The sequence below is a fragment of the Marmota flaviventris genome, chromosome 1, assembly GCF_047511675.1.
Source record: "Marmota flaviventris isolate mMarFla1 chromosome 1, mMarFla1.hap1, whole genome shotgun sequence".
In the NCBI taxonomy this organism is placed as follows: Eukaryota; Metazoa; Chordata; class Mammalia; order Rodentia; family Sciuridae; genus Marmota; species Marmota flaviventris.
This window is the reverse complement of record NC_092498.1, coordinates 134,497,170-134,516,663: the sequence shown is the minus strand read 5'-3', so window position 1 is coordinate 134,516,663 and position 19,494 is coordinate 134,497,170. Positions and strand designations below refer to the sequence as shown.

Here is a 19,494-nt window from a genome sequence, read left to right as displayed (position 1 = left end):
ATAGTTCATTGGCCAGAAGTTGTCCCATGGCCACACCTGGGAACAGAAGAGGCTGAGGAGCTGTGGGCAGTGCTCTGCGGGGCGGGGGGTTCATTCAGGATTTAAAAAAATCCTGACAGGTGGCCATGTTCCCCACCTCACTCTCCTTGTTCCATACTCAGCACCCAGTATTCTGCACAAGACTGTCTGTGCCTTGGGGTTCGTGCAGACCCCACTGACTCCCCCCTCAGCCAAACCTGGAGACGGTGGTGCAGGAAGATGTTTAGAGACAGATGAGACCCTTCTGTTGCACCTTCCATTGCACCACGGCCTCCACCGCCCTCCCCAAAGCCTCCAGTTTTCTGTGATCACTTCTAGAACATCATGTGCTACCTCAAGCATTTGAGTTAAAAATGTAGATGAGGATTAGCTGACTTGCATGCCTTCTGTTTTTTTTTTTTTTTTTTTAAGGATTGCATTTGTTTATAAGTAACAGAATCCTTGGCCACAGTAGCTCAGCCAAGCAGGATTTTCTTTTGCTTTTCGTCTCACGCTGGGGCTAGCTCCTCTGACTTCCTGCATTGTGTTCTTAGCATGTAATTCTGGTCCTCATGGTCACACCATGGCTGTATTACCTCCATCCCTCTCAGGATGGAGCATCAGCATCCACACTTGGGTACCTCGTATTTTTCCAGAGGGTTATTTCAGTGTTCTTAGGGAATAATTTATTATTATTTTTGGCAAGGCTACTGGGGATAAATACCAACTATCTTGCCTTTTGCTCTGGAAGTGGGCACTGGAGGGGTTCTGCCTGGAGAGGGGGTCCCATCTATAGAATATAGCCAGTGCCCTTGCTGTCATTCCTTCGACTCACTTCTGGCCTCACAGTATATGCTCATGGTGAGTCAGGAGCCCCCCTGGGGCCAGTGGCAGAGCAGCCTCTGGACTTTGCAGCATGCCCAGCGTTCGTGCCCGAGGTGTCCTCTGCTGCCCGTCTCTCAGCACACACCCACCTGCTTCCCTCTTGCCCCTGATGGTTGGAACTCTGACCCACCCACCCCCTACCCTCGTGCTCTAGTCCCTGGTCTCCCCCTTGCTGTGTCTGTGCATTCAAGGGGACCCCCATGGTCAGCCTGTGGCGTGAGCTGTGCTTCAGATCTTGCTTTACAGAGGGGACGTGTTGCTGTGTCTGGATGGAACACAACACCTGCTCCCTCTGGAAACGAACACACTTGACGGGGAGCCTGCGGCAGGGGGTTGAGGGTGCCGCCACCCCAGTGTGCAGCCCTCACCACCAGCGGGGCACATGAGGGTTTTGACCGGGGCAACTGGACACGTGATTCTAAGTTGACTTGGAAGACAGACGACAGGCCAGCCCAGTGTGCTGAACAGCAGTCCCTCTGTTGGCCTGCTAGGGCTGCTGTCCCCAAGGCCACCAACGGGGGACTTCCACACAGAAGTTGTTCCTCAGAGTTTGGAGGCTGGTCCTTTGGCAGCCCCTGTTTGGTTTCTGGGGGCTGTGCCTCCTGGGTCCTCACACGGTCTCCCGCGTGTGTGGCTGTCCTCATATCCCTCTGTTTATAAGGACACCAAGTATTAACTTAGTTTCCTCTTCAGAGTCCCTGTCCCCCCACAGCTGGGCTCTGCGGGCCTGTAGGTGGTAACTTCTGGATTTTGGGGAGGGAGCCCCACACAGTCCCCAGCTCTTGTGTGGTCATTGTGACCTCAGTGACCACGTCCTCAGTGCTGCCCTCAGCTCTGGTGCATCTGTGTGCGCATTTGCCTGCAGAGCAAGGGAGCTTGATGACCGGCCAGCAGGTGGGCCCTGAAGGTGGCCAGACTCAGGACACAATCAGAGCCCCAGGAATGAGCTCAGGGGAAGGTAAAGCCACACACACAGCTGGTGGACAGCAGCTAGCCACGTGGGACAACAACCTCACTATTGAGGTGAGGCGTGCCTCATAAATGACTGAGGAGAGCTGTGGACACACATGTCGGTGACCTGGAGAGGGTGGAGACCGGGAACCTGATAAAGTGTCCAAGTCCCCTGAGCCATGGCCCAGCTGCGGAGTCTAGCCAGCAGGTCTGCAGGATCCGGCCCTGAAACCACCCTCACTAGTCGGGTGACTTATGTCTTCCACATCCCCGTGTCCCCTCCTGTCAGCGGCCATGTGCCTGTTATTAAGTTTTGGCTCTTAGCTCCAACATGCCCTCTTTGCTCTGACGTGTGATGCCAGGGCCAGGACTCTGCACCCCCTTTCCTGTGGCCCGCTGTTCCCCCATGAGCCCTGCCAGTGGAGGAAGCCAGGGTCCCGTGAGCTGGGAGCAGAGACGTGCTCCTCCCTTTTTCTTCCTGATGACTTCCTGTCTGCTTCCATCCTAGCTACTTCCTGTCTCCTCCTCTTCCTGTTCCTGTGGAGCCCTAGTTGGCTGCCCAGGCCGCCCAGCCTGAGGGCCGAGAAGGCTGATCCTGGGATGAAGGCAGGGTGGCCCTTCCTGCTGACTGCGGCACTGGCGCTGGTGCTGGTCGGCCGAGTGGCCCTGCCTTCTCTCTACCCTGCCTGGGTTCCATCTGGCTGAGAAGGCAGAACCTTATCTGACTTCTTCCATTTTATTTTCCAAACTGGTGGCACTTGAATTCAGTGGTTGAGTGTTTGACATTTCCCACTTTTTGCTTCTGTAATGAGTGTTTCCAGTGCTGAGATGTGGAAGGACCTGGGTGCCATGAGGGATGCCACCTGGGACAGGGGCACCCGCCCACGCAGCTGGCCATTCACCATGCAGGGTGGCCTGCAGCTGGCCTCTGGACCACATTGCTGCACCGGGTTCCTCCCGAGGCTCTGGGACTTGCAAGGTGCTTCCGGGTGGCAGTGTTTTCCCACACTCACCCCTGCCTTGAAGGTCTGGTCACTGGCTCTTTGCAGCAGCTGTGCTGAGATGCCCTGAGTCAGACGCACCTATCTTCCTGAACCACCTGGAGATCCAGGTTGACAGTGGGCACCTGGGATGGGGGACACAGCCAGCTGTGGTTGTAGAGCAGTGAAACCTCCCGGCTGGCGCAGGGTCTGTGAACTTGGCCTTGGGCGCTGAGCTCCGGCTCCTTCACTGTAGATCCACTGGGCCAGGAGGACCTCAGGCAGGAGGCAGAGCTGGAAAGGTTTGGAGGTGGAAGGAACGAGTGTGAATCCTGACCTTGACCGTGTTCAGATGACTGAAATTCTCTGTGGCTCAGCTTTATCATTTTTCCAAGGCAGTTTTGAGACTGCTCATCTCAGAAGTGTCACGAGGGTCCCCGACATGGCAGGTACGTGGACCCAGGTGTGCTGGCACCTCAGTGGCTTGATTCTCCTTTAATTGATATTTTCTCTTGCCACATGGAAATCGCAGCACCTTGCGACCCAGTGAAATGACGTTGGAGAGGGAGATGAATGGCGTGGAGCGTGTTAGTGTTCACAACCCCCAGAGGAAGCCAGAGAGACTGGGAGGGAACACAGGAGACATATTCTCTCAAGCATGGAACCCAGGCAGTCGTACTTGGTGGACATCCATTCCATGAGCATTTGTTTAACTTCCTCTACTAGGAGGGACCAGAGACTCAGCAGTAAGCTGGGCACCACGGTCCCTGCTATGGGAACCTGGGACCAAGGCAGAGCACTGTGGGGGCAGAAGTCATCGAGCAGGGAGACGTGTCCTGGCTCTCCTGGTCTCCATGCTCTAGTCCTCCTACCAGAGCCCGAATTTGGCTGGACGTACTGCAGAGTGGCGAAGAGGGAGATCAGTTCCCCGAGAGGCAGAGGGCTTGGGGAAGGGCTGGAGTCCTGGGCTCCCGGCTGGGGAAGGGAATGCTCTGCTCTGTGTGGAGGAGCTTCCCAGCAAGGGCAAAGGACAGGAGGAGGGCGAGATGACTGGGCTGAGTGGGCTGCGGAGAAGGGGAACCTGGGGTTGGGGAGCACAGGGGTCCTCTAGTCCAGGTATTCACCCCAGAGAAGTTCCTGCACCACCTGCCGAGGCTTCCTGCCAGACCTGGGCCTCCCGACCCGGAGCCACTGAGAGTCACGGCTGTACCTGGGCTCCACAGGTGGCTGTGGATTGTCAGCAGCTAGTCAGGGCCACCCTTGGACAGATCAGTGGTCTTCAAAGACCTGCCCTCTGGCCCCTGGAGGGAGCCTCTGTGCCTGCCTGGTTCTCCAGGTCCAAGTTGTGTTAACTGGAGAAAGAATCTCGGCTGCAGCTGCCCTGTCCCTGGCCGGGTACTGGTGGCCTCACAACTGGTGACTTCATTTCTGGGTGGGGTTGGCGATACCAGGGAAAGGGCCTGAGTTCTGGGCGTGAGGGTGGCCACGCTGTGCCATCTGGGTTGAGGCCTGAGGGTCCCCCAGTCCTGACCCAGGGGAGTACTCTGTGTGCCCACAGTGTCAACAGTCCTCTCACTGGGGGGTCACCCTATCCTTGCCAGGATTCCCAGCTTCCTCCAGGGGTCACCAGCCTCTGTCCGCTCTGTGCTCTCTCTGGGGCTCCCTGGGGCCATCTGTCACTGCTGTCCTGAGTCATTCCCCTCTACCTGCGGAGCCTCCGCCCAGGCCCTTGAGCTCTCTCTGGACCTGACCCCACTGTGCCTCCAGCTACCCGAGGGCAGCAGTGAGAGTCCTTCCTGGTGGGGCTTCCTGCCTCAGGGATCCTGGCCCCCTCCCTCCATCAGTGTGGACAGCCCCGGGGTCAGCAGTTGGCTAGGGCTCACTTCCCTCTGCACTCAGGCCATGGGGTCTGCCACTGAGGGGAGGGAGGATGTGCTTCTAGATGTCACCTGGGGATCAGCGGGAGGGCCACAGTTCAGAGCCTCATCAAGGGCCCCAAATTAAGGCATCGTGTTCTCTGCAGCCTGGTGTGAGGACAGAGGAAGGCCCCCCAGCCATCATTCATGGCCTCCGCAGACACTTTCAGATGCAATGTGTGTTGCCTTTAGCTTGAGTTGCAGGGGAACAGGAGCCCAACCCCCCCCCCCCCCCGCTCCTGCAGGTAAGACGTAGGCTTTGGTGGCAGCACAGAGCGGAGGTGCAGTCTTAGATCTCTTGTAAATCAATGTCCAAGAGGCGTCCAGTTCCTACATAGAGATAAAGGGAGAAAGAAGCCGTCCCTAGGAATAGAGCGTGGCTAGGTTCGCAGTTACTTTAATTTTTTTCCCACATCTGGGAGTAAATCAGTGCTGAAGCCCGGCCTCAGGCTTCCCTTAAATTCTTTGAGAAGGTAAAATGGGACCCTCTCATCCAGCTCTGGTGGGCTGATGATGGCGTCACGCTGCCCAAGCAGCCGTCTCCCGTGGACCGTGGTCCTACTGCCATTCACCCTGGTGGAGTCTGGGAATGTGGCTTCCTGGTTTGGAGAGGGGAGAGAAAGCAGCCCCCAAACTGACCTGAACTTTGCTGGGGAGGGTGCTCCTGCCACAGTGGACACTGTCAAACACAGGTCTCCCTGGTGGCAGCAGCCTGAAGCTGCCCCTTGGATGCGGCTGATTTCCTCTGTGTTGTTTCTCCCTCTCGCCTGTGAGTCCAGTGCGGCCCGACCTCTGGGGCACGTGCAGGTGGGGAGGGATCTGTGTGTGGACAGGCCAAGGTCGCATGAGGAGGGCCTCGGCCTCTTCCTGCTCTGGAGCACACTTGGGTTTTCTCGGGGCTGCACATGTGTGGACGTTGGGGTCTCCTCGGTGGCTTGAACTGTCTGTGGTGTGGCTCCCCCTAATGACGGTTTCTAGGGAGCTTCTCGCTGTTGATCCTGCTAGTGACGAACATCCTTGCATGTGACTCTCCTTCCTGACCAATTAGAACAAATCCCTGGGGCGGTGGGGGTGGGGGTGGGGGGTGGGGGACGCTGCTGCAGGAGGCCTTGGGAAGGGTCTGGATCCTCAGTTTCCTAATTGCTTTGATTGTTAGCTGTGTCTTTCTCCAAAGTTCACCAGTTCCTGGGGCAGAAAGCAGGTCTACCTTGTCTCTGTGATGTCCTCAACAGCCATAGCGCTGGGGACAGAGTCAACAGATAATCTCTACAGTTGGATTCATGAACAAGTAGCTACAAGTCCTCTGCTAGTTAACATGACGTGGGGTGGCCCTGGTGACGCTGCTGAGACCCCTCCTCCAGATGCCTCCCTGGGGAGGGGATGCACCAACCCTCAGTTGCCTGGATCTTTTCATCATCTCCTATTTAGAATTCCATCATCTTCCAGGAAAGGAAATTTCAGTAGAAACAATTCTTTAAGAAGGGAAAGAAAACTACGTCAATCAACAGAAATCTGTTTGCAGGGTTTTTGTAATGGCTGCAGAGGAGCGTGCCCCGGGCTGAGGGCTGTGGGTGGCATTCCCTTGCCCTTTCAGCCTCTGGTGAGGCCCAGGTTGGACTCTGCTGTCAGGTTCCTTGTGTTAGTTGGAAACCTGGGTTCCATTGGCAAGGTTTATTTCAGGGCAAGAGGAAAAAAACCTCTCTGTGGTCCTGGCTGATTTGCTGCCCTGGTTCCTGGTGGGCTGTCTTCCCTTTAAAAAAGCTTGCTGGCTTTCACTGTGTTTTCCCATCTGAAAGACGCACAGCCTAAGGAACACGCCAGCAGCACACAGGCCCACACGCCATGTCTATGAGCACGATTTATACATTTCAATGAGCAAACAACACTTGATTGCTGTTACACATTGGAGGAGAAACATGTATGATCAATAGCAAAAATCTTTCTCTTTTTGGTTTCACAGATACCCAAACATAAGTACATATGCATTTAAATACATACACATATACGTTACTTAAAAGTTTCCCCAAGTAGGATCATATGGGACTGTCTCAGTCTGTTTTCTGTTACTATAGCAGAATACCTGAGACTGGGTGATTATAAAGGTTGGAGGTTATTCTGGCCCACGGTTCTGAGAGCATAGCTTGGTGCCAACACCTGCTCAGCTTCTGGAGCGGGCCTCCTGCTGCTGTAATTCATGGCAGACGTGGAAGGGCAAGCAGGTGCACCTGGAGAAGGAAAAGACAACCCGCTCCTCTTCTCAGGGAAGGCAGGAATTGTTTATAAGTTTCCCCCACAACCCAGGTACCTCCCATGAGGCTTCACCACCCAAGGCTGCCTTGGGGGGAGCGAAGGTTCCTCACAGGAACTTCTGGGGGACACACTTGAGTGGTCGTGATGACCAGTTATAACGTGTTTTTTATGACACCTATGGGCATCCCTCATGCGTATCAGTGTTTTATTTTAAGTACGTTCACATAACTACTTCCGGGTCCATAGCCATCTGTACGCCCTTGTAACAACCTCAGGCCTCTCTCGTCTTAGTCTGGGTACGGTGACACGTGGTGATGACAGCGAGTACATGTTGATGGTCATTTTCGTAGGCCAGCACCCCTCTCAGCGCTTCTTATTTACTGATCCTCATTGCGGCCCAGGAAGCCAGGGGCTGCCTTTATATCCTCCTTTATGTGAGGACATCTGAGGCACAGAGAGGTTCAGCCACTTGTGGCAGGTTGCTCAGCCAGGACGTGGCTGAGCCCGGGTTTACGGCCTGGCTTTGGCTCCAGCACGCTCTGCAGTTTGTTCACGGCTCTAGCCGAGGCAGGAATGGCCTCGTGGAGAGAGCTTTATGCGCCCGTCCCACCCCAGTGTTTCAGAAGGAGGGATTCCTAGAAGTGGAAATGCCCAGCCTGAGCTTCGCGAGCCTCTTGATGACTCTGGGTGTATCTCAGTGTCTGGGTCCTGACACCCGGGGGTGGGGGGAGAGAAGCAGGAGCTGCCAAGTCTTGAACCTGGGTGGGGCCGGCTTGGGTGGCGGGCGTAGTGGGTGCCTCATGCTCTGCAGGGTGAGGGGCCACCAAGATGACCCCGTACCTGGGTGTGGGGCTCTCTCTGCGAGAGCAAGATGGGAGGAGTAACGCTTGCCCTTGGGGGAGGCAGCCGAGCGCCTCGGGGCCACGGGTCAGTGGCCATCGGGGCTCCTTCCCATGCCACAGGGTTTGGGGACAGTCCTGAAGAACACGCTGTGTGGAATTACAGGGCTTTCCCTGTGGCCAGGGGCAGCTTGCTAGGTGGCGGGGGCACTGCGTTGGGTCATCTCCTCGCATGGCAGAACAGGGCCTCATCTTTGTCTGCTCTCCTTCTTGCAGTGGCCACGGGCCGAGGCGCAGACGGCCTGCAGAGGTTCTCCTCGCTGCCGGCCTTCCTCCCCTCCGACCTGCACATCGCCGGCACCGAGGCGTCCTTCTTCCTCAAGGAGGCCAGGCAGGACCTGACGCGCAACGCCAGCCTGCAGGCCCGGGTGGAGTCCCTCTTCGTCTACCGTGCCCGGGGCCCGCCCTCCGTCAACGCCAGCTACGGGCCCTTCTCCGCCGAGAGGCCGCTGCCCCGGGAGCTCCTGCTGACGCCCACGGCCTTCGGCGACCTGGAGAAGTTCCCCTTCAACTGGAAGCTGAAGCCCCACATCCTCGACAGCTCCATCTACTCCAACCGGCCCAAGGTGCAGACCCTCTTCTACGTCACCGGCATGGCCTGGGACGACAGCGACCCGGGGGAGGACCTGCCCTGCGTCAAGATGTTTGCCTTCCCAGAGGCCAGGGAGGTGGCGGCCAGCTGCCGGCTGCAGGGGGCCCCCGGGCTGTGCGTGGCCGAGCTGGAGCTGCTGCCCGAGTGGTTCAGCTCTGGCCTGGACCTGGAGCCCGAGGAGGAGATCCCGGCCCTGCTGGGGGGCACGGCCATGGAGCTCTTCTTCAGTCTCTACCCGGCCGACGCGGCGGGCCAGTGTCCCCTGGAGGAGGAGGGCAAGTGGGAGAACAACATCCACTTGGGCCAGGACAGCCCCCCGCAGGCGCCCCCTGCCCGGGAGCGCATCGGCAGCGTGGTGGTCTACCCGACCCAGGACGACCTGCGCTGGTCCCTGCTGAGCCTGGACCAGAATGTCGCCCTCTCCGTCCCGCTGAACCTCATCCGCGAAGGGGACACAGCCACCTTTCTGGTCTCTCTGACCAGCGGCTCCGTGGCAGAGCAGTTCACCCTCCGGTAAGAGGCTTTGCCGGGTCGGGTGGGGTGGCGGTCAGCTCTTGGAAACCCCCAGTTTCGGGCTGGTAGGTGGCGTTGGTCGTTGGCCGGGGCTTGTCAAAGATAAACGCAGCTGGGGTAACTACTGGCCGGAGGGAGGGAGCTGAGGCCCTCACACGTGTGCAGAGGGGTCCGGGCATTGGGAAGGGAGCATGAGGGAGGGGAGCGCGGCACCAGAGGCCGAGGGGGAACCCAGCACCAAGGTCAGTGGCGTGGACACAGTGCCAGCCGTGATTGCCTGTACTGGCCCTGGGCTAAGTTGGAGGTCTGTCCTCCCTCGGAGGCTGGAAGACAGAGCTGTCCTTGCTGATGGTTGTTTTGGGTCCTCGTGCCTTGCTCTGAGTCAGAGGCAGCTGTGTCCATTGCAGGCTGTCTTTAGGAAATGCTCCAAGAAGGAGGGTTCAGGTGCCAGTCAGCACATACGCTGGGCTGAACAAGCAGACCCTCCCGGCCAAGCCAGGCAGCCGGCAGCACTCCAGGGGCCCGGGGTCCACCACTGCTGTCCATGTGCTGACCTGTCCCCAGCTGAGAACTCTGCGGTTCTCTGTGAGCCCCTCAGGACCAGATGAGAGAGCCAGGAGACAGGGCGGGCAGAGACCTTCTGGAAGGGGTTGGCTAGGCGGTGGCACTGTGGGCCGTGCTGACCCCAAGGGTTGGCTGGGCGGTGGCACTGTGGGCCGCGCTGACCCCGGGGGTTAGTGGGCGGTGGCACTGTGGACTGCGCTGACCCTGGGGGCTCCCCAGGTCTGCTGGTGCAGCGTGAAAGCAGCCGTGGTGAGCGGGGGCGACTGGTGCCAATAAACCTTCACTTACAAAGGCGTGTGGAGGGCTGAGCCCGCTGAGCTCTCTTCAGCCCCCATGGTGTCCCTGGAGAGCCTAGAGCCAGCTGCCACCTCCCCCCGCAGGGAGAGGGCACACGCTCCTTCCTCTGCAGGTGTGAGGACCTGGTGGCCGGGCACTGTGGGCTCTGGTTGGATGTGGTGCACTTCTAGCCCACCACGGTCCCTATCCCTCCTCGTTTCCCACATCACATGCCCGCCTGGCTGCTGAGGGCATTTGGATCTGGAAGCCCTGTCATGGGTTGGAATAAAGGGGTGCAGCGCTGGACGGAGGGCTTGGTGCTGACCCGCGAGGACAGCACCTCCAGTCATGTGCTGTGTGTGGGGTGGGGAGTCGCAGTGACCAGGGCAGCATAGGAGGAGGCCTAGGCCTGGGTTGGCTGATTCTCGCGGAGTCCCCGCCAAGCCTGGCCCTCGCCGTGTTCAGGGCATGTCCTTGGGTGGCCAGGCCTCGGTGCTGTTACTGTGTTTAAGCTGCTCTGTGTCCTGTGCCTGGTCCTGGGCTGGCCCTTCGCCTGCGTCTCTCTCTGCATGACCACAGCCACCGGCAAGGTGTCACTCCCGTCCATTCTACGGGTGTGGAAACTGAGGCTGGGGGTTGGGTTGGGTTCTTGACTGAGGTCTCACACAGGGAGGGCGTGGGGTTGGGGTCTGGGCCCATGTGTGCGAGTGAGAGCCCTGTTTTGGGCATCTGGGTTGCTCGTCCGGACCTGTCTGCGCTGCACAAAGCCACCTCGGTGCTTTATTTTGCTCTATGTGACAGCTGGAGATGGAGATGGTGGGAACAAATGAAGCAAGCAGGGCGCTCTTTAGAGCTGGCCCCCGTGGGGAGTCACCACTGTCTCCATGCTTGGCAGAGACTCCAAGGTGGCAGAGGAGTGGGCAGCACGTGCAAGGACAGGAGAGGAGGGCAGCCCCATGTGCCCAGGTGGAGGCTCGGGCCCGAGAGGTAGAGCAGGCCAGGAGAAGTGGCAGCTTCTGTGACGGGCTGGGGGAGCACCTGTGGCTTCCCTGTCTGGGGGAGTTGGGAGCAGAGGCACAAAGCCAGGGGACCTGGGAGCCCTGGCCACGCTCTGCCACCCTGGCTGATTGCCACAGGGCCAAGGTTGAGTCCTGGACGGGGCTCTACACGATGGCCGGTCATTCGGTTGCCACGTGCGCCTGGCTGTTGTCCCCACTGTGCCTCCTCAGGATGTTCCAGCCCCAGGGAAGGTGTCCCTCCCCCAACCCAGGGGACTGCCTGTGTGAACCTTGTCCTCTGTAATGGCTGCGACCCATTGCGTTGGGCTCCAGCGAGGCCCGGATCCAAGCCTGGCTGGGCACAGGATTTGCTGAGGTCTCCTCTTGGTGTTGTGGACACTGGGCAGGGGGCCATGGGGGCCGTGCTCACGCCTCCTGCTGCATTTCCACCCGAGTGCCGCACAGGGCCAGGGTGAGGAGAATGACCTTGGTTCTTCTCCAGCACTGAGTAGCCTTTGGAAACAGGGGCGTCTAGGTCTCACTGGGTCTTGAAAAGCGGGTTTAGCAGAGTCCTGTGGGTGCAAGGAAGGAGCTGGGGATGGGGGCTGCACGAGGCTGGAGATGGGGACCATCTTGTGACACACCAAGAGAATTTGAAAGGTTATGACTCTCTGGCCACAAAGGCAGTGTCTCCTGGACCAAGAGAGATCCCTGGAACTTTGTCCCTTGTTTGTGAAACAGCGTCTCCTTGGCTCACGTAGAGAGCCTGCTGGGCTGATCTTTCAAGCTACAGGCAGTGGATCCCAGTGGTTAAGACATGGACTCTGGGGCACAGGTTCAAATTCTGGTGCTGCCACAAATAGGCTTTGTGATCTTGCAGAAGTTACTTGATTTCTCTGTGCCCTGGTTTCCCCACCTGTAAATGATTTATTTCAACACATGCATGCAGGTGTGATCAGGTGAGGGCAACTGGAAGATCCAGCACCTCAAACATTGATTCTTTGTGTTGAGAACATTCAGAATCCTTCCTATCAGCTATTTTGAGATATACAGCTTTCAATCACCCATTGTGCTCTATAGAACGTTAAAGGTTCCTCATACTCTCCAGTGGCACCCGGCACCCATCAGCGTCCTCCCTCCACCTGCCTCCTTCCCTCCCAGCTCTGCCTCCATGAGATCTACTCTTAGCTGCCACGCGTAGATGAGAACGTGCCGTATTTGTCTTTCCTGCCTGGCTCATGTCATGTAACCTAAGGTCCTCGAGGTCGTCAATGTTGCTACAAATGATAAAGTCTTGTTATAGTTTAGGGCTGAGTAATATTCCACCATGTACAGCGACCACATTTTCTTTTTCCACCTGTGCATGTTCCAGATCTGGGCTATTGTGAAAAATGAAAAAACATAGCCACCTGTTTGATGATTGTCCCTCAAGTGGCACCAGAATTCCAGGCTTTATTCATCCTTTTTTTTTTTTCCCAGATAAAACTTGGGTTTTCCTTGAGAAAACTGTGCCTGGACACAGGTGCTCTGGAGCCTGCGCGGCTGGACCCAGGTCAAGCTGGGGTTCGCTAGGGGCGAGTGGGCTTCCGAGGCTCCAGGGTGCTGTGAGTGAAGGGGGACGTTCATCTAGGCTAATGGCGCTATCTGAGTCATGGCTTTGGAAATTGAGGGACCTAGACCATGGCGGTGGCTGTGGGGACATCCAGGCCGTGTCAAGCCACATTGGTTTGTTATCACTTTAACCCTCGCAGTCCCTGGAGGAGGCCGGGGTCATTGTGTCCACGCCTGTTTTTGCAGATGTGCAGACCCCCCACTGCCCTCTGCCCCGGGTGGTCCCATGCCCTGGGTACAGTGGAGGGTGGAGGTGCCACCTGTGTGGGGCCTGGTGCTCCTCTGGCCGGGCAGCAGCTGCAGGACCGCCTTGTGCCTTGCTCAGGGCAGTGTGTCTTGGCTGAAGGGCCTCAGGACCCCTGCCTCCCCCACAGCACCCGCCCCGTGCTCCCTGGGGTCTGGGCCGGTGGCTTCGTGTCATATTTGGAAGGTTGACCTGGAAAAAGAAGCTCTGAGGAGAGTCACGTATGTCCTGGATGACACTCTTCACCACGGGACACCACGCTGGGCCAGCCGCTTCCCAACAGCCTGCAGGGCACAGAGCGGCACAGTTAACCGTGTGCCATGGTGTCCAGCGGCCTCCAGGGGCCGTCCTTCTTACATGTCAGAAACTCACCCACCACAGTGAGACCCCCCCTGCCCCGCCCCGCCCCGCCCGTGACTCTGCCCTTCTGTGGTCCCCCATCTCTGGAAACTCACACGGGGATCACACAGTGTGTGTCCTTGTGTGTGTCATCAGCTTATTGGCCGATGACTTTTAAAGTTAAATTATATAAAAGTGACACAGTGAATGTTCTCTTCGTAAAAGAAGAACCAGCGTGTAGCACCGATGAGCCGGCGCTCCGCGGCCCCTCCCGCGGCCCCTCTCGCGGCTGGGTCCACCTCGCGCTCGGTGCTGCTGTGTAGACTCACCACTGTCCCTCTGTCCAGGCCTTGGGCGCCTCCCTGAGGATAGTCCCCAGCCCTCTGCTGCGAGCCGGCTCCTTGTCCCTGGCTGGTGGGCATGAGGTCGCCTCCCGTTTTCCACTAGCCCTTGGAACAGCGCTGCAGGCCATGTCCTTGACTTGGACACGCGTCGACGTCTGTGTGGGGTGACAGGCTGGTGCCCAGGGCCTGGGCCTCGTTGCTGGGTTCAGCCTTGCTCTGCCGTGGCTCGGGGAGGCCCTTTGGCTCTTCACGTTCCAGGTTCCTCCGTGGGAGGTGAGCTGGCGGCCCCTCCTCCCAGGTGCCAGGATCGACTGGACACATGCAGGCGTGGGGGCCTTCCCTGGCCCAGTGCTCCCTTTTGACAGCCACGGTGGCCGCTTCTTGCTGGTTTTGTTGCTGCTGTGCCCCTGCCACCGAGCTCAGGGTGATTTTGGAACCTCTTCCTCCTCCCATTTCTTGCTCCCAGAGACACAGACTTCTAGGTGTGTCTGGAAGTCTGATGGTAATAACTGGAGTCGTGGAAGGAATGAGATTTCCCAGTAAGAATCATGAGAAGAAAAGAGAGCTGATGAGCCAGCCCTGAAGGACTCCAGTGCTCCAGTTCACGATGACCAGTCCTCAGAACCACGGCAGAGAAGTGGCAGGAGAACCAGGAGATGTGACTTGCCGGGCCAGGAGGGGAGACCGAGGCAGGGAGGCAGCAGCTGCACGCTGCAGAGGGGCCAGGGAGGCGTACGAGCTGTCCTGGTTATGTTGCCCAGGGACGCCGTCATGGCCCTGAGAGGTGTTTAGTGGACCCTGGAGATAAAGCTGGACTGGAGGGGCTGGAGCATCAGTGACCTGAGGGTCAGTTCTTGTAGGGATCAAGACCAGCTGCATGTAGTAGGAACCTCAGAAAACACGGACATCGCCATGACACGGGTATATTCAAGGCCAGAATGGCCACAGGTAGGTGTTGGTCTAGTGGATGGAGGATGTCTGAGCATCAAGGATCTTACAACTCCTGGCCTTTCCTCATTGTGACAAGGTGGCTGCTATAGTCTGGCCATCAGATCTATACTTTACTCAGAAGGAAGGATAGAGAGATGGGGCAAAAGCCCTTGTGCATCTGAGTCTGCTCCCCTTAAGGCACACTTCCAGAAATGTCAATCAACATCTCTGACTGTTGCTCAGTGACCAGGCCACTCCTGTGTCCAAGCCTGGAGTGGAGAAGGAGGGTTCAGCCATCATTCAGCCTCTGTGGGGAGCTGGGTTCCTTGGATACCGAAATCCCACGTTGCTCAAGGCCCTTCTGTGGAATGGCAGGGTTTGCACGGGGCCCATGTATCGCCTCCCATGGACTTCAGTCCTCCCTGGGTCACTCATGATACTTGGTGCAGCCCACAGGCTGTGGGCAGAGTGGCCACGCAGTGTCGTCAGGCAGTAATGAGGAGGAGGACCGCAGGCGCAGGACAGGGGCAGCTGTTTCCTGCAGCTTTGATCCTCAGGGGGTTGGGTCCCTGGAGTGGGAGCCCTGGTGAGGGCTGGGCGAGCTGCTGGGCCCCTCCTGCCAGGCCAGGGTTTTCCTACAAGGACAGAAGTGGAGACTGGCTGTCAGACGAGCAGCTACCGACGTCTGCCACGTGTGATGGTGGCTTTCCCCGTGTCCCAGAAGTTGGCTGGGGAGGGAGGGAGCAAAGGAGAGTGTAGTGGGGGGTCTTGAGGGAGCGAGGCTGTAGTGGGCGCCTCGAGGGATTCTTTTCCCTAAACATGAGGCCGCTGTGCGTGTTTAATGCTGGGGAGAAGCTCAGCGTCCAGATGGTAGCGTGGGCTGTTTTCTGGGGTCCTGAAATGCTCCGCCATGGATTTCCCAGGCACAGTGGGACAGTCATCTCACCATTACTCCTCCCTTCAGAGAATTCTGTTGAAAAGATAAACCACCCGTTGGGTGCGTAAGTAGATCTGCTGCACGTGATTAGTTCAGGTGGCTCGAGTCCCGGCTGCCGTCCAAGGACTGGCGAGGTGAGTGCCTGTGGGAATCCAGAGGGACGGTGCTCATCGAGATGCTCGTCCCTTGGCCATCTTCTCATCCTGGCCAGGAGGGTCTGCTTGGTGGCAGTCTCCTGGCCTTGAAGTGAAGCATAGCCTTCATCTCTCTGTTGGCTCTGCTAAAGCTAAAAGCCTGGCCTCTGTCACCACTCTCCCCTCTCCATTTACATACAGGTGTCCTCTGACGGCTTTGCTGTTCCGTGATTAGGGATCCGGGGCAGAATGAATGCCTGGCTCTGAGGGCAGTGATACCTGGACGTGGGCTTCTGGTCAAGGAGGTGCTCGCTCCTGATTCTGTCCCTGGGCTCCTTCCTAACAGAGGCAGAGGACATACTGGGACCTGAGGAATGGAGGTAGTTTAAGAGCCAATTTTGCAAGTAAGAGGAGAAGCACAGCATCTCGCCGTAGGCCTGCCGTCCACTCCTGGCATGGGGCACTTCTGGTTGACCGAGGTTGAGCCAGGACAGAGCAGGCAGCTCCAGCCCCAGCCAGAACTCCGGCTTTCCTGCATACCATGTGGAGTTGGCCAAGGCTCCTCCCATGAGACACCTGCCTGGGCTTCTGGGGCCGTGTGGTGTCATTCTGTAGTGGTCATCTTCCAGCAGTGCCAAGAAGGGCTCTGGTTTGCATTGCCACTTGGTGCCCCAAACAGGGATGGCCAGGACACCCATGTTTCCTGTGGCTTTTTTTTTAGATTGGACCCCCGGGCTGTTGTGATTCTGAAACTCCTGGGAGGGCTCTTACTAGGGTGGCCTTCCGGGGCTGGCCAACCTGGGGTAGCCAAAAGCTGTTTATTTTAGTCCACAGTCCCTCCTGGTTTGCCTCCTCTGCCCTGTCCTGTTATCAAACACCTTAAAGTCCCCAGCAACAGAGTAGCAGCCATTCTTGTCCTGACATCAGTGAGGAAGTCCAGGCCTCTCGGGGGTCTCCCTCTGTGGAGTTGGGGTCTGTGTCGCTGTTTTCTGAAAGCTCCCGTCAGCCTGTTTAGAAGTGCGGCTGGACTCCTGTCCTCCCTGCGTGGTCTCTGGACGTTGCCGTAGTTCTGTCTGGTATGGAGAAGGCCCTGCACTCGGGAGACTCCTTCAGAGGGAAGCCCAGCGGCTGCCCCTCACTGTCCCAGGATGAAGGTCCTCTTCATTTCCCTTGCTTTCTAAAGGGAGGTCCAGCTGTGAGATGCTCACCTCCTGCTTCCAGAGGCCAGGCCAGAGTGGGGACAGTGAGCCCAGGCCAAGGCCTGAGAACCGCCCGTGTCCCACTCACTTTGACTTCTCCTAAAAACAGGCCCGGGTGGATTTTGGAAGTAGTTGGCTGTGGCCTTCCCCTGGCATGGGGCACGGGTAAGCAATGTTGGGTCACCTGAGGGGAAAGTAGGAATGAGAGGTGGGTGAGCGAGAAATGGAAGAGGGAGCCAGGCAGACATCACACGAGACTCTGTCAGAGCTGACAGGTAAAGGCCATTATCTCTCTATAGGAGACAGAGGCCCTGGGATGTTGGGGGGTTCAGCTTTTGCGGGGTAGGATTTGGAGCTGGAGCTGTGGCTCTGTGGGACAGGCTGGGGGCGTCAGAGCTGGGTGGTGGGAATAGCATGGATTGGCTGAGGTCGATGGCACCTTGGGGCTTTCCAGAGGCAAGGGATCTGACCTTCTGGGATTGGCTCAGGGTTATGGTACCATGGGGTAGGTCACTAATGGGGTGGGGGGAGTTCAGGTAAGAGGAAGTGCAGGAAAGAGACACTTACTTCATAAGATGGCGGTTGACATTTAAGATGGCTGCTCGAATATTAAATCAAGACCCTATATTCCTCCCTTTTTTTTTTTTTTGTTATTGGGACAGGGGCATAGATCAATCTTCTGTAGCTTCTTCCTGCTGGGAAGGGGCGGTGTCTGGTCCCTTATTATGGGTATGGGGTGACATTGAGAGAATGGTAGTGGTCTGGAGGTGGGGTGATGTTGACTCCGGACGGCCCAATTTTGGTGAGGGGTTGGAAGTCCTGTGACAGAGCTGGTTCACGGTTTAGTTAGAGATCCTTTGAATCTGGCCTTGAACAAATCTAATGATGCAGGGGACAAGCATTAACAGAAGGCCTATGACAGGGGGAGGGGTCAGGAAAGGAAGTGCCCACTGGAGAAGGGGGTTCTTGGCTGCCACCCTCCAACAGAGGAGAGCTGTTGTTTCCGACGTTCAAGGTCCTGTTGGAGTTGTTTTGTCTTTGACTATATCAGATTGATTGACATAAAACAGCCTTCGTCCTGTAGGTACAGACAGAGTCCGCCTTTCTCTGCTGTTAGCAGGTCAGCCCACGGCAGTTTTGTAGGACCACAGAGGCTAAGGAGTCAGTTGATTCTGGAGGGTTAGTATGGACTGGCTACCTGTTGGATATCCCTGATCAGCTGATGGAGAGCTGATGAAAATGGGTAATGGACGTGGTCATTCCCGCCTTTCCTGTGGCTAGGCCTGTCATAACCCCAGGGTGGCCGGTAGGGAAACAAATTGAATAGCCCTTTTGTGTCCAGGGCTCACGTGAGTAGGGACTTCCTAGTGAGCTGTTCAGGCATAGAAGACCTGCTATTAAATCATCTCTCGCCAGGAGGTGTGAGGGCTGAGAAGCTGTCCCCATAACAAGGTTGGAGAGGACAAGGCTCTTAAATGGGGATATGAATACTTAACATCCCCAGAGTTATCAGAAATGTAAACACAACAGTTAACTTTTAATGTCTGTAGGCCTTAAACTAAAAACTTCTGGCTCTGGCAGTTTCTCTTGATCCTTTTCAGGTATTCTTTCCTAAGAATCTCTCTTGTAGCCTCCAGTCTTATTTATTCTTAGGGACTAACACAAGTGCAAATGATATTTAATTATCATTTCTCTCTCTGCCCAGGAATGGCTGTGTTTTGGTTAATTGCTTTGGCTAAGTGTTCAAGGTCAAGCTGGTCAAAATTGACTTTGTTTCTATCTATTGTTAACAGTCAGCTGAGTTTCAATGGGAGTCACTGCTGGAGGAACTTGAGAGCAGCTTCTCAGTTCTGCTAGTGCCATTTGTGCTAGGATGGGTCCAGGTCTTGCTGACCATATGGCTTCCCTTGGAAGCATCAGGGATGTTTCCCTTCTCCAATGACCCTCCTCTTCATGGCAAGCACACTGATTGGCTTTCTGTTCTCCAGTGGTCTCATTAATCTCCCTGATCGGGAGGTTATGTGGCCCAGAGTTGCAAAGCTCTTTAGAGAAGTCCCCTGTTTCCTGGATTCAGAATAACTCAGAAGGCAAGAGCCAAATATTGGTTTTCTTGGTCTCTTTAATTTAACTTTAATATTTAGGTCTTGATCTTAAACATCTAGCAAATAAGTCTCACCAGTTTTAAATTAAGAGTATTGGGCTTTAACTTTAGTCTATAACCTTACAGTCATTTACCCCTTTTTATTAATTGGGGTCTGTACTATTCTAACTGTCCTTTAGGTGATGGCTTATTATCTTAAATTAACCCAGGTTGTGTGTTCTTAAAGCAATACCTCTGCAAAACATTAATAGTATACATTTAGACAGTTTATAAGGAAAATACAAAATAAAATTAACAAGAGTTAAAAGCATATTTAGTTTGTGTAATAACTATCTTGAATTTTGGCTGAGGTATATATTATATCCCCTGTTTGAGATCCAAGTAATCTTAACAATAAAAATTAATCTTTTGAATACAACATTAAATGAACTGAAGTCTGGCCTGCTTTGGAGTCATTCTGACATGTAGTTTAAGGTGGGAGGGAGGCAGAGCCTTATCTCAGGTAAGGTGGAGCTCTTCATAAATCTTATGTAAAATGTTCTAGTTCTGAAGCTGATCTTTGCTTCTTAAATATCATTTTACAAAGTTTACATATATTGTTTCTCGAGTTCACATGAATATTAACTAACACAATATAATATAACATTTAAAACATGAATTAAAGAAAGGCCGAGAACTTTTAACCTTTTTTGTGAAAAAGTAGCAAAATGCTTTTGTGTTTTACAATATTAACTTTTACACAGATTAGGCTCTCATTAACTTAAAAATACATTTAAATTGTACCCCAGTGTAAAAAGTAACATAAAACTTTAT

At 55.7% G+C, this 19,494-nt stretch overlaps 1 protein-coding gene across 1 annotated transcript in view; it reads left to right on the top strand.

Annotated features, from left to right (window-relative positions):
• Positions 1-19,494, top strand: part of LOC114080875 (transmembrane protein 132B) — a 322,273-nt gene that overhangs the window by 96,162 nt on the left and 206,617 nt on the right. Inside the window, exon 2 of the mRNA XM_071612063.1 lies at positions 8,116-9,004. Coding sequence (XP_071468164.1) covers positions 8,116-9,004 — 889 coding nt within the window. The remainder of the gene's footprint in view (positions 1-8,115; positions 9,005-19,494) is intronic.